Consider the following 15,377-nt stretch of genomic DNA (forward strand, 5'->3'; position numbering starts at 1 on the left):
TGAAAGTTTGAAAAACACGGAAAAGCGGAAAGAAAGAAAAAAAAATCCACCCCTGAGATAATCATTGTTAATCTTTTGGCACATACCTTTTAACATTTTCATTTATGTATACATTTATACACACACAAACACACACACATACACATATAATTAGGATCTTATTCTATGTAACACTCTGTAACATCATTTTTTAACCTAACAATATATTGTGAATATTTACTCACATCCTGGTATGTTCTTCTCTACCTGATTGTCAATTCCAGAGTAAGGACGCTCTGTACTTAATTCCCACTATTAGACATTTAGTTTGTTTCTAATTTTTAACCATGATAAACAACACTGTAGTGAACCATCAAACATAAATCATTTTATAAATATCAGATTACTTTTCTTAAGTTCCTAGAAATTGAATCGCTTAGTCAAGGTATTTGGACATTTTAAGGCTTTAATGAACTCCTATGAGCAACATATGAGGATCTCCTCTTCTGATGGGTATAACTTTTCTAGGGGTGACAACATCTCTTATTTGGAGGCTTGATTTGTTTTGAAGATGCAGAAAATTATATAACAGAGGTATTTCTCCCTGGCATGCCGCACCAGGAAAGAGACACAGTGCTCTGTCTGTTCTCCCCTGCCAGCTTGGAGTTTGAATGGAGAAGGGTAAGTTTGTGTATAAGGTGGTGTCACGCCCTTGTCATGTGAGACACAATATGTTGATCAAAGAGGAGAAAAGCTTTGGGCAGTTCTTCTCATCTCCTGTGTTCTTTTGCTAAATGCCTTCCACACGGTATTAAGTAGTCTGCTACAGGTGGACAGTATAGGTCTTCCTTGCCAGAATCTTTTCCCCTTCAAAGGTGATAACTAATTTCCCTGTTTTAATGAGTATAGCATGAAGTGTCACTAAACATGTATGAGGAGCTATATAGTAATATACAGGTGACTATATGGTGTATATAGTAATCCTTGAATAACAATAGGTCATATGTTATTGAAAAGTATTATGTCAAGCAAAAACTCCATTGGTAATTTGTTTTACTTGTCTAGGATGCTGTACTCCCACCGCTCCCCCAAGGAGAAAATACACTCCACGAAGACTAGAGGCTTGTCTGTCTTGTTCACTGCTGCATTCTTATCTTGAACAGTTATAGATATGGAGTATAAGGTCTCAAGGTATTTGCTGAATGAATGAAAAATAGAGACATAATTTTAAAAGAGTCAAAAACGGCATTGAATTTATAAAAAACTCCATAAACAAAAGTTCTAAAGGCATCTCATTCTAAAACACAGTGGCAAGTTTAATCTAATTCCAAACTTTTAAGTGGTAGCATGCATGACTGGTTCAATCAATGATGTCATAGTTAAAGTTCAGAATGAGCAGTAAAGGCACAGCAGTGTTCATAACACCAGTGTCGAAGGGAGCCCTCCATGTTCTGACCGAACATTTGAGAAAGGACAGAGCACCAGTCCATGTGGGCAAGTGTTTAAGCCTATAGATGATGAAAAAGGAAGTAATTGCAGGAGCAATTTCCCTTTTTGTTATTTTTGTGGGCTTCTCTTTAACTGTTGTTTTTTCACCCTTTGTCATTCAAAACTAAAAGATAATTAACTCTAGAGGACCTGAGTAACTGATCTTCAGTAAATAGTTAACTTACACAATTTTAGGAGAATTAATTAAAGTATGTTCAACTTAATGGACGCTTAGAAAGCGCTCTCTTTTTTCAGATGACTACCATAGGTGCCCTTTAAAATTTGAACTTTTAGGGGCTGGCCCTGTAGCTTAGTGGCTAATTTCTACACACTCTGCTTCAGGGGCCTGGGTTTGTGAGTTTGGATCCCAGGCGTGGACCTACACCACTCATTGGCCATGCTGTGGCAGCGACCCACATATAAAGTAGAGGAAGATGTTAGCTTGGGGCAAATATTCCTCAAGCAAAAAAATAAAAGGGGAAGATTGGCAACAGATGTTAGCTCAGGGCTAATGGTCCTCAGCAAAAAAAAAAAAAAAGAAGAAGAAGAAGAACTTTTAACCAAAGTCTTAAATATCAGAATAAGGCAGAAAACTTGTTCGATTTTTTTAACTTCATTTTTATTATGAAATGTATCGTACATACCAAAGAGTGTATAAAACATAGATATAGATTTTAAGGATAACTAAAGAAACATCTATGTACCCACCAGCTTGAGAATAATTTCTTTAATTAACTATTTATGAGAATTGTCAAGTTGATTGTTCTCCAGTTGGGCTTTCATGAAATGATGGGTTTAATTAAATAGATTGGTCTAGGGGCTGGCCCAGTGGCGCAGCGGTTAAGTGCACACGTTCTGCTTCAGCGGCCTTGGGTTTGCCGATTTGGATCCCAGTGCAGACATGGCACTGCTTGGCAAGCCATGCTATGGTAGGCATCCCACATAGAAAGTAGAGGAGGATGGGCTCAGGGCCAGTCTTCCTCAGCAGAAAGAGGAGGATTGGCGGCAGTTAGCTCAGGGCTAATCTTCCTAAAAATATATATATAAATAAATAAAAATAAAAATAAAAAAATAAATAGATTGGTCTATTCAAATCTACAGCTCTGATAATTTCTACTACAGAATACTTATTTCCAGAATTGACCATACTACAGAGCTACGAGTATACTGTTTTTCAGAATAGTGGAGAACTAATTAGGTATCTATGGTTTGTAAAAATAGAACCTCATGGTTTTTTAATGGAAAAGTATGACTGGAAAGTACAACTGTTGAGGATTAATTTCTAAACTCAGATGTGAGATCATGACACAATCACTTGGCAAGTATTTCTGGGTAATAACTACCTTGACTGGGTAAAGAATAAATCTTCTCAGATGCATATTAATTTCTTCTTTAGTTAAATGAAATTTGAGTTAGAGCTAGGTTAATATTTATCAAGTGGAATCTGTATTGCTATCGATTGCTGCATAACAAGTTACCACATAGTGGCTTAAAGCAATAAACATTTATTATCTCACAGAGTCTGTGGGTAAGGAGGCTGGGCATGACTCAGTTGGATCTTCTGATGCTGGGACTCTCCCGAGGCTGCTATCAACGTGTTGGTTGTTGTTACAGTCTTCTTAATGCTTGACTGAAGGTGGGTCCACTCCTGTCTCACTCAGGAGGGTGTTGGTAGGATTTAGTTCCTCTCAGGGTGTTGCACTGAGGGCCTCAGTTCCTCCCTGGCTGTTCACTGGAGGCTCCCCTCTGTTCTTTGCCACCTAGACTTATCCATTGGGCACTTCACAACATGGCAGTCTCCTTCATCAGAGTGAGCAAGTGAGAGAGCAAGAGAGAGAGAGGAAGATGGAAGTCATAGTCTTTTGTACTCTAATCTCAGATGTGACGTTCTATCACTTTAGCTGTATTCTATTCATTAGAAACAAGTCACTAGGTCTAGTCCACACACAACAGGAGGAAATTACACAATGATGTGAAAGCCAAGAGCTGGGGATCATTGGAAGCCTCAAAAAGGAGCAGAAGATGCTTTATTCTTGCGCAATTAGCGGAGGGTAATAACCACATCCTCAGCCCATTGGCACCCCTACAGAGTAACATTTCTATTGTGCCTTCCTTTCTACCAGAGGTATCCTTTTGGGCTCATTTCATCCGTTTGACGGAAATGCTGACAACACAGCTTTTAGGTGATTAGGGTCCAAGAAGCCCACTGGAGAGGTTGCTATATTACAACCCCTTTTCAGTTGTACCACCTTTTATGAAAACTGTGTGTTTGAAATTTTCCACATCTTTTCTTGGCCTAAAGATGATTATTTTTCTGTTTGGAAAATGTGAGATAACTCATCTGAGGTGATTTTTTTTTTTTTTAATATTCACAGGGGAAAACATATTTATTATTCACTTTGAAAGTTTTCTTTTAAAAATAATTTCTTCTGAGTTGCCTTCTCCACTCTGTCATTCTGTGACTTGCTAGAAAATGATCCTACTTGTTTTTGGATTCATTAGAGTAACAATTGGTCACTTGAAAATTAAGTTTTATGCTTAATATCTTCCATAATTTTAAGTAAATTTCTCAAATTTTACTTAGGAGCAAAATTGCAGTGGAAGAGTACAAAAAACTGCTAGTCTTAAAATCTGTTTAATACTTGAAGCTGTAAAATCAAGATATAATAAATGATTAAAGGAATTTTTGACATGTTTTTTAAAAGCTCTTGAGGTGTTAATTAAGCTGCTTAATTATTACCTAGTACTACATTTTGGCAAAGTATGATTGTTTTTCTCATTTCTTAATTGTTTGTTTTAGGATTTTTTTTCCTTTCTCACTTTTTTACCTTCCGTCATCTTGTGAAATGACTCAAAAACCTTAAGTCTGGATTGCTTAACTAAGAAAATAAAAAATTTGTGGTATGATTTATGCTACCAGCAAGGATGATGTAACAGGAACCAGAATTAGTCTCTCACCTAAAGCAATTTAAAAACTGGACAAAAGGTATGAAGTAAGAGTTTTCAGATATCAGATAGCAGGCAGCACAGGACAGCAATTTCTCAGAGAAGAAAACAAACAAGGTGAGTCCTCTGATTGCCCCTGGCTACAGGAGGTTTTCCAGGCTACAGCATAGGGAAGAGGAAGTGGAACCCAAACAGAGCTCAGTCACCTCTGAGTTGAGGAAATGGTTTGAAGATATGGAAAGCAAAGGCATCAGAATTTGCGGGTGAAAACTGGAGGAAAGAGCTGCACAAATGAAGAGCTTAGCAGACTTCCTCTTGAATCTTCCACTGACTGCTGATCAGTACCTGCATGTGAGAAAACTACCAAGACTGGAGAAAGAATCACTGGAAAAGAATAAGCACAACAAGACTTGGAGTCATGCAGAGTGAGGAATAACTTGTGTTCCAACCAGACAGAATGGAAGGACGTCCTAACATGTAGGGCACTGAGTAGAGGCTTCAGAAGGTTATTGCCTCTGTAGTTGGGCCAAATAAGCCCTAAATTAAAGGCTGTTCTGGACCTGCCCATCAAAGCTTACAGGTAAGACTTGAAAGGGTCAAACTGTTTCCAAGGAACTTAAATGCATCCTAGAACAAAGCCCAAAAATACTTAAAGGAATACAAAAAACCTCCAGCACAATGGCATCTAATCAAAAATTAGAAGATATTCAAAAGAGCAGGCAAATACAATCTATAATGAGGAAAAAATTAATCAATAGACACAGTCCCAGAAATGACACAGATGACAGGATTATTTAAATTAGGGATATTAAAACAGCTATTATAACAATACTCCATATCTTCAAGAAGGTAGAGGAAAGTGCAAGAAGAGGTAAGATATAAAAGATCCAAATCAAATTTCTAGAGATAAAAACGAGAATCAATGTCTAAAACAATACTCCAAATAGGATGAACAGCAGATTGGACACTGTTGAAGAAAAACTTAGTAAACTTGAAGACATAGCAATAGAAATTATTTAAAATGAAACATAGAAACATAACAGAGTGAGGGGGAAAAAAAAGCAAAGCATGAGAAATCACGCAGCCTAAAATATGTGTAGTTAGAGTCTTAAAAGAGGAGGAGAAAGATGGAGAGAAGGAATATGTATTTGAAGAAATAAGGACCAACAATTTTCCAAGTTTGATGAAAAGTATAAACTCACAGATTCAAGAAGCTCAATAAATCCCAAGCAAAAGAAACAGGAAATAAAACACACTAATGCACATAAAAATGAAATTGTTGAGGACCAGTAACAAAAAGAAAATATTAAAAGAGAAACAAAAGACAAAACCATCAACCTACAATTCTAGATGCAGCAAAAATCTTTCAAAAATGAAGTCAAAATAAAGACATTTTCAGACATACAAAAGCTGAGAGATCATCACTAGCAGACCAGTTGAAAAAAATGAAAAATGAAGCTCTTTAGGCACAAGGAAAATGGTAACCCGTTGAAAATGTGGATTTACACAAAGAAATGAAGAGTGCTGGAGATGGTACATGTGTGGGGAAATATAAGGCTTTTCTCTTTTAAAATAATGATCTGCTTAAAAAAATAACAATGTATTGTGGAGTCTATAATATACGTGGAAGTAAATATGTATGACAACAACAGCACAAAGGCTGGATGGGGCAAAGGGATGTATATAATTATACATTCTTTATACTATATACAAATTAGTATAAAATTACATAAGATAGACTGTGGTAAATTAAAAATGTATACTTTGAACTCCAGGCAATCATTAAAAAACCCCACAAAGATATATCACTAATAATCAGGTAAAATAAAATCATCAAAAGTATTCTAATTAATCCAAAAGAAGGTAGGACAAGAAAAACACCAAAGAACAGATGAGACAAAGAGAAAAGTGGTAAATTTAAACTAAATCATATCAATAATCACAGTAAATGTAAGCGGCCTAAATAGACAATTTAAAGGCAGAAATTGTCAGCGACAGGCATTCGCCTAACACAAAACCAGACAAAAACATTTCAAGGAAACGACAAGAACAACAACTGCATCTACACACCAATATCCTTTGCGAACATGGATTCAAAACTTCTAGCAAATCAAACCCAACAATTTACAAAAATGGTAATGCATCACGACTAAGTAGGGTTTATCCCAGGGATGCAAAGTTGGCCTAACATTTAAAAATCAAACAATGTAGTTTGCCACTTTTATAGACTTTAAAAGAAAAACCATGTAATTGTCTCAATAAATGCAGAAAAATAATCGGATAAAATTCAATATTTACTTATGCTAAAACTCTCAGAAAACTAGGAATAGAAGGGAACTTCATTTAACTAATAAAAGGCACGTACAGAAAACTTCTCACTAATACAATACTTAAAGGTGAAAGACTGAATGCTTTTTCCCCAAGATTGGAAACAGGACAAGAAGGTTGGTTCTTACCACCTCTGTTCAACATGTTACTGGAAGTCAAAGCCACTGTGATAGGGTGAGTAAAAGAAATATAAGTATATAGATTGGAAGGGAAGAAGTAAAACTGTTTTTCTAAAGAAATCAACAAGAAACTTATAGGACTTATAAGTGAATTTAGCAAGACTGCAGAATACAGATCAATACACAAAAACTGTATTGTATTTCTATATACTGTCAACAAACAATCAGAAATTGAAATTTAAAAATACCATTCATAAGAAACACTTACAAATATGAAATACTTAGGAATAAATTTAACAAAAGATGTACAAGACCCGTACACTGAAAACTATACAATACTGCTGAGAGATATTAAAGAAGACAAGTAAATGGAAAGAACTACCTTATTTGTTGGTTAGAAGACTCAATATTGTTAAGATGTCAGTCCTCTCCAAATTGATCTATAGATTCAATTCAGTTCAATCCCAATGAAAATCCTAGCAGGCTTTTCTGTGGAAATTTACATGTGGTTTCTGAAATTTGACTGGAAATGCAAAGGACTTAGAATAGCCAAAACAACTTTGAGAGAAAAATAAAGTTGGAAGATCTACAATGCCTTATATTGAAACTTATTATGCAGCTATAGTAATCAAGATAGTGTGCTATTGGCATAAAAATAGAGGAATAGATCAGTAGAACAGAATAGAGTCCAGAAATAGACACACACATATGGGCTAAGTGATTTTTGACAGAGGTTCCAAGGAAATTCAGTGGAGGAAGGAATAATTGCCTCAAAAAATGGTATTGAATAATTGGATATCTATAGACAAAAAAAAAAAAAAAAAAAAAGAGCCAGTTACCTTATACCACATATATATGTAAGAGCTAAAAGTATAAAACTTCTAGAAGAGAACAGGAGAAAATCTTAGTGATCTTGGGTTAGACAAAGATTTCTTAAATAGGAAGGACCACGAAAAACACAAACTATAAAAGAATTGATAAAATAGATTATTATTAGAACTTTTGCTCTTCAAAAGACACCATTGAGAAAATGAAAAGTCAAGCCATAGACTGGGAGAAAATATACAAAACATATATCCGATAAAGAACTTGTATTTAGAATATGTGAAAAACTCTTACAACTTAATAATGACGACCCAATTTAAAAATGGGCAAAATAATGGAGTATCCTCAGAAAATTAAGGATAGATCTACCATATGATCCAGCTATTCCACTGCTGGGTATTTATCCAAAGAACTTGAAAATACAAAGGCATAAAGATACTCGCACCCCTATGTTCATTGCAGCATTATACACAATAGCCAAGACTTGGAAGCAACCTAGGTGCCCATCAAGGGACGAATGGATAAAGAAGATGTGGTGTTTATACACGATGGGACTACTACTCAGCCATAAGAAATGATGAAATCCGGCCATTTGTGACAACATGGATGGACCTTGAGGGTATTATGCTGAGTGAAATAAGTCAGAGGGAGAAAGTCAAATACCATATGATCTCACTCATAAGTAGAAGATAAAAATGACAAAAAAAAACCCACGCTTAGCATTGGAGATTGGACTGGTGGTTACCATTGGGGAAGGGGGGAGGGGGGAGGGCAAAAGGGGTGAGTAGGCTCACATGTGAGGGGATGCACTATAATTAGTGTTCAGGTGGTGAACATGATGTAATGTATACAGAATTCGAAATATGATGCACATCCAAAAAAAAAATTTAAAAATAAATAAATAAATAAAAGAAACAGCAAAAAAAAAAAAAATAATAAAAATGGGCAAAATATTTGAACAGACACTTCCCCCCAAAAGATATACAGATGGCAAATAAACACATGAAAAGATGATCTACATCATTAATCATTTGGGAAATGAAAATTAAAGCAAAATGAGAGGGGCCAGCCCAGTGGCACAGCGGTTAAGTGTGCACGTTCCGCTTCTTGGTGGCCCAGGGTTCGCCAGTTTGGATCCCAGGTGCAGACATGGCACTACTTGTCAAAAGCCATGCTGTGGTAGGCGTCCCACGTATAAAATAGAGGAAGATGGGCATGGATGTTAGTTCAGGGCCAGTCTTCCTCAGCAAAAAGAGGAAGATTGGCAGTAGTTAGCTCAGGGCTAATCTTCCTCAAAAAAAAAAAAGAGGGAAAAAGCAAAATGAGATACTTAAACATATTCACTGGAATGCTTAAAATTAAAAAGACTGGCCATACTAAGATTTGTGATGATGTGGAAGAGCCAGAACTTTCATACACTGTTGTTTGCAATATAAAATGATACATCTACTTTGGAAAGCAGTTTGTCAGTTATTTAAAAATTTAAACATATACATCTCATATGACCCAGCCATTCCAGCCCTAGGTTTTTACCCAAGAGAAATGAGAGTATATAACCACACAAAAACTTGTACACAAATGTTCATAGCAGCTTTATGTGTAACTGACAAACAACTCAAAGTCCATCAACTGGTGAATGGATAGAAAATGGTAGTGTATCCAGACCATGGAACACTATTCATCAATAAAAAGGAACAAACTATGTATTGATATACACAACACGCATGGATATTAAAGTCCTTATGCTGAATGAGAAAAGCTAGACAAAGAAAGTGTATACAGTATGATTCCATTTATATAAAGCAAACTAATCTATCATGCCAGAAATCAGATCAGTGTTTTTCCCTGGGGCAGGGGTCAAGAGATGGATGGATGATAAAGTGATAAGAGAATACTCTAGAAGGGATGGACATGTTTATCATCTTGACTGTAGTAATGGTTTCAAAAGTGTACACATATGTCATAGTGTACTTATTGCACTTACTGTATATTGATTATAACTCAATCAAGCTGTATGGCTTGATACCAATATTAACGTTAGAAGTAGTACTTAGAAGAACTAGTTAGGATTCTAAATTTGTGTCTTAGTAAAGCCCTACGAATTGGTTTCTTCAAATTGTTTTACCTGCAAAAATTGGAGTCCTTTTGCAGGGATCAAAGATATATTTTATGAGTGCCCCATCTTTCCTACCCGAGTCATTCTGACCCTTCAGTGTTCAGTACATAGGCATCTCCTAGTCCCAGTACCTATGCTCAGTTTCCCAGCAAACTCTTATTAAACACAGAGAAAAAAAGACAGGGTACTCCAGTGCTTTGAGGCCTGCTGCCTCATTGGTTTTGGGGCAGCCTGCTATTTTTTAGACTGTAGTCAGCTAGACGTGTTCCAGATCTTGTTTCACGTCTACAGTCATAAATGTAGAAGTTGTCATCAGTGCTAAAAAATGTATGAAGGCTATGAAAATACTGAAGACCCATCCAGGGTTCCCGGGGGACTTGCATGAGAGGAGAACGGAAGACTGCTGGTTTACAGTGTTTTCAGAGTTAGAACTTTACGTCCACATACACATAAAATAGGTGATATTCCAGTACTAAAATGATCTCCTTTCTCCTAATGAACCTACTGAGATTATATAATTTTTAATGCAATTATTTGCTTTTTGAAAATCAAGTATGTACTTAAACTAAGTACAGGTAGTCTTCTCACTTTATGATTTAATAATATGAACACTGCTGTTCTAAATAACTACCCAGCTGTTAGAAGGATAAAGCCACAGATACTGTTTACAACCTAAGGTACTTTTTTTCCTACCTCATTTTCTTTTTTTAAAACAGTTTTATTGAGATGTAATTCACCTACCATACAATATACAATTTCAGCCATTTAAAGTGTGCAATCAGTGGTTCTTAGCATATTCACAGGGTTGTGTGACTATCACCACAATCTAATTTGAGACTATTTTTATCACCCAAAAAGAAACCTTGTATCTATTAGTAGTCACTTCGCATCCTCCTCCTGCCTCTGTCCCAGCCCTAACCAACCGCTAATCTACTTTCTGTCTCTGTAGATTTGCCTATTCTGGACATGTCATATAAATAGAATCAGGCAACCTGTGAGCTTTTGTGAGTGGCTTCTTTCATTTAGCATAATGTTTCCAAGATTCATCAATGTTGTAGCATGTATCAATACTTCATTTCTTTTTATTCCACACAATGGAATTTTATTTTGTTTATCCTTTCATCTGTTGGTGGATATTTGTTTCCCCTACTCCACTTTTTGGCTATTATAAATAATGTACTATGAACATTTGTGTACTAGTTTTTATGTTGCATGTATGTTTTCTTTCTTTTGGGTATGTATCTAGAAGTGGAATTGCTAGGTCGTATAGTAACTCTGTTTAACATTTTGGGGGAACTACCAAGCTATTTTCCAAAGCATCTGCAACATTTTATATTCCTATCAGCAAAGTAGGAAGCTTCCAATTTCTCAACATCAACCTAAGGTACTTTTCAAGCTTCATTTTATTCCATAAATTGTAGGTCCTATGTTGCCAGGATGCAGATATATTTTAAGGAAGTTGTTTTCTCCAACTTTTCCAAGAGGCTCCAAATATGATTTTTCTTCCTCTAAGAAAATGCAGTTGAACTAGTTTATCCTAAAGTTAGTTGGACTAAGTTTATCCTAAGGTATCTTCTAACTCTAACTTTGTATGCTGCTCTGAATTCTTTGTCTTCCAACAGAAGGAATGGCTCTTCTTATTTGCACCTTACAATTTGACCTAAATAATGATGGCTGTTTGGCAAGGAAAAATAAACAAAGCTGGAGTCCAAAAACTGAGTCATTGTTTTACATAAATCATTTATAGTCTCTACTAGTTGCCCTTTCTGCCTGTAAGCCAAAATCTTGGCATATTTTCTATGTCTTCAGTTGCTTTTGAAAAGTTCAGGTATTACTTTACAATGGATGAACAATTTAGTAAATGGGAAAAAGAAGGGAAGAGACTAAACCTACTTTCTACAGAGGTAACTTTCAATGTACAAATAGAATCACATGAATAATTTCCATCTAGGATGTTATGTTCATAGAATTAAGCAATACTAAATATAATATTAAAGTGATGTTGTACTTTTTATTCAAAAGCCACAAATTTTGAACTATGATCTACTTGTCATTCTTCCTCTTGGCTTCAGCGCCCAACAGATTTATAAACCACAGCTGTAGCTCATATGTTTGATGACTACTCCAGCAACTCTCACATTGATGAGGAATCTAAAGGGGAAATGAAGCAGCGTTCTGCCATTAGAATCTGTTGACGTTAAGGCTATGACATCTACAATATAGAGCCAGCTTAACAAAAGACCATAGGCTTTGGAGTCCAGATAGAAAATCGAGTGCGTCCCACGAATAAAATAGAGGAAGATGGCCATGGATGTTAGCTCAGGGCCAGACATCCTCAGCAAAAAGAGGAAGATTGGCAGTAGATGTTAGCTCAGGGCTAATCTTCCTCAAAAGAAAACAAAACAAAACAAAAAAACACAACTGATTTCATAGCTTGTGGTCTTTTCTTGCCATTAGATTCAGTTGAGATTTTTCATCCATTTTTTTCTTTTTAGTCTACAGGATTACATTTTCATTAATCCATATTCAACTTATTCCTAGGAGGTTATCTTGGGCATATTTTTCTTTTTCTCATCTCCCTCAAAGAAAGCAGAAATTTGAGAAAACCAAGAAGATTTAGAGAATTTCACAACCAGATGATCATTGTTGTTGGCAAAGAGTAACTTGAATTTGAATGCCCTTGGAAATGAGGATGCTTGATACAATTATGATTATTATATCTACCAATTTTCTTTGGTCACTTCTTTAGAGAAAGAGACTAAAAACCATTCCAATTTGTTTTGTATTTATGTGCCTTTCCATGTGTGTATCTCAAGGTGTTCAGCTATCATTCAGTTAATGTACATAATACTTCTGTGAAACTCATGGTCTAAAAACATTAATTAACTTATTTTACAAGTGGGTAAACTGCAGCCTAAAGTGGGTGAGTTGCTTAAGGCGTCTGGATAAGTCTAGGAAAGTTAACAGCAGCTCAAGTGCCAGGGCCTGCTGAATTAATATTGTACCCAGGAAATGAGTTCCTCCTAAAAGCAGAAATCTTTTTCTGAGCTAGCATGTCCCCAGTGAAATCCTTAAGTGTTTTTTTTCCCAATTAGATTCTTATTTATTTACATGAAAAATGTTTGGAACTCTATGCCCCACCCAAATCCTTCTCTTCAATGTTAATATCCTTGTTTATCCTGTGTGTGCGCGCGCATGTGTGTGCTTGTGTGTTTCACCCTTGGCAGGTTCTTTTTAAAGCTATTGTGTTAATTTTTGCCTCCTAGCATTCTTTCTTGGCCATATACTTAGTATTTAACTATTTTTATGCTGATAGTATAAGATTCTATTCAGTAGATTTTTGGCTATTATCTTTTGACTTATTTGCTGTAATGTCACATTGGTTTTCTTGTGTATCTTCATAAATGTAATGTTTAAGGTCTATTCACTTCTGGATTTTTGCACTCCCCAACAAAGTGCCAAGTCCTACTAAATACAATACCTCTTGACTCCTTTCTTTTCCATCCCCAGAGTCACTGCCTTAGTTCATCCCTACTGGCTGCACTGGACCACCATAAAGGCTTCCTGACTTATCCCCTTGCCTCTTGTTTTTTCCTCTTTAATCATCCTAGATAATGTCTCCAGAATCATGTTTCTATAATTTTATTCTGACCATATCAATATGCTGCTTAAAATCTTTTAATGGCTCACTTTGACTCTCAGCATAAAATGTGGTCTTCTTTGCTTGACACACCATGCTCTTCCTGATCTGGCATCCGTCTACTTCACCAACCTCATGTGATCCTACCCTGGGCTCTAGTCAGACTAAAACACTCACTATCCTCTACGCCTCTGCACATGCTGTTCCCTCTACCAGGGATCTTTCTTTACCCTGTGTCTAACGTGTCCCTCTTCCTTCTTAGAGTGAGAGTTCCTTCAGGGTGGAGCCATTTTTGTATCTGCAGAGGCTGGCAGAGTGCTAGATATATAGTGTGAGCTGAATACATGTTTGTGTGATTAGTTAGTACAATTAATAGTTGCATGACTACAGAATTCACCATCAACAGAAAATACCTTATAATGTGTACTGACAGTGAAATTCTGGAACATTTAAGCTGTGGTATCCCAAAATAGGACCTGGTTGGGACCTCAAGGGCGTCTGCAGTAGAGGAGGAGATCAGATGAAGGAATGAGGTGACAAACTTGGGGAAGCTCTATGAAGTTTGGTAATTTTAAAGGAACGTTGACAGAAAAAAGTACTAAATTTATAATAAGCAACTTTGTTTTCATGAATTTAACTCTTTCATCAAATTTGTCATGTATTTTGTGAGGTAAAGAGCTAAATAATATGGACGTTTACTGTAATCTTACTGCTTTTAGGTGTTTGAGCACCAGTAATGCTATATGAGAAAATGGTTTTCTTTTTGTTTATTTTTCAATGGCTGCTGAAATATGAAAATATCTTAACTCTGTTACCCTCCTTCCTCCTGAGCCTTCTGAGACACCCTGCACGGACAGCAGAGGGGAGAGAGGAGGCTGACACTAAGGAGTGACAAACCACAGGAAGCGTAAAACTTCCCACCCCCACAATTCTCCTCACGTAAGAAACTGGCCTTTTTAATGACGGTCATTGTCTCTAGACAAACATGTAGACGTTTAAAATTAAGTTAAATAATTCCACATACAGAATACTAATACTGGTATAGAAATGTCTCCTCAATATATCCTATAGTTGTAATATTTGACTCAGGCATTTATTTAAAAACGTGTTAAGCATGGATATCACACAGCTATTTTCCAGTATTTTAGATTGTTTATACCTTTTTTCACTCCATCAGTTAAAGATCCATAGCTTAACACGTCTAAACATCATAGTAGTGACAACAATAGTTAAATACTTGTCCATAGTTTCTGTAACTTTAATTACGTGTCTGTGGAAAGCACCTATAATATGTAGGCTGTATTCCACTAATGACAGCTGAGTACTTTTTATTTTACAGATGAGGGGCTCAATGACCTGAAACTAGGTTTACAAATAGACCTCTCATGGTCTCTGGACTCATGGTCCAGAGTATTGCTAGTGTTCTCTCTCCTTCTGTCCTGTCCGGGGCATTCTAGAACGGGAGTTCTGGCATTGACCCAGGGCCACAGCAGCAGATTTTGCTTTAGAGGTTCATGCTTCTGAGGAGCAAACACTAGGGCAATTGGGATTCAGAGTTTAGGAAACATAGTTTCTACGGGTGTAGCATAAAGTGAAATTCAATAAATGTTATATGTTTGTAATTATGTGCCATACTGCTAATAAACTCATTTTTTCATGGATGATTACTATTTGTGTCTTATGTGTGCTCTCACTATTTGCGACAGTCAATATTGTTTGTTGTGTTTGAAATCAAGTGCTAAATATAACTTATTATAATAAACCAATAAATACATTTAATTACATATAAAACAATGAATATAAATATGAATAACAGCTACAAGCTATTTTAAAATACTTTTAATTTTTCTCCTTTTCTAGAAATCTCTTTCCAAAGTCTCAGAAAATCTGCACAACCTCCTGGAAACATCCATCCAATTGTTACTCAGAGATGCTG

The 15,377-nt window shown here is 36.1% G+C and overlaps 1 protein-coding gene across 2 annotated transcripts in view; it reads right to left on the minus strand.

Moving 5' to 3' along the window:
• Window positions 1–427: 427 nt before the first annotated feature.
• LOC103546409 (uncharacterized) overlaps window positions 428–15,377 on the minus strand; it is a 42,988-nt gene continuing 28,038 nt past the window's right edge. Inside the window, exon 8 of one of the 2 annotated variants that reach the window (XM_008512966.2) lies at window positions 428–1,177. In XM_008512966.2, coding sequence (XP_008511188.1) covers window positions 1,166–1,177 — 12 coding nt within the window. In that variant the 3' untranslated portion in view covers window positions 428–1,165. Of the gene's footprint in view, window positions 1,178–2,953; window positions 3,268–15,377 lie in introns of those variants that run through there. The other variant, XM_008512965.2, reaches the window with a different exon arrangement.

This window comes from Equus przewalskii, chromosome 1 (genome assembly GCF_037783145.1).
Source record: "Equus przewalskii isolate Varuska chromosome 1, EquPr2, whole genome shotgun sequence".
In the NCBI taxonomy this organism is placed as follows: Eukaryota; Metazoa; Chordata; class Mammalia; order Perissodactyla; family Equidae; genus Equus; species Equus przewalskii.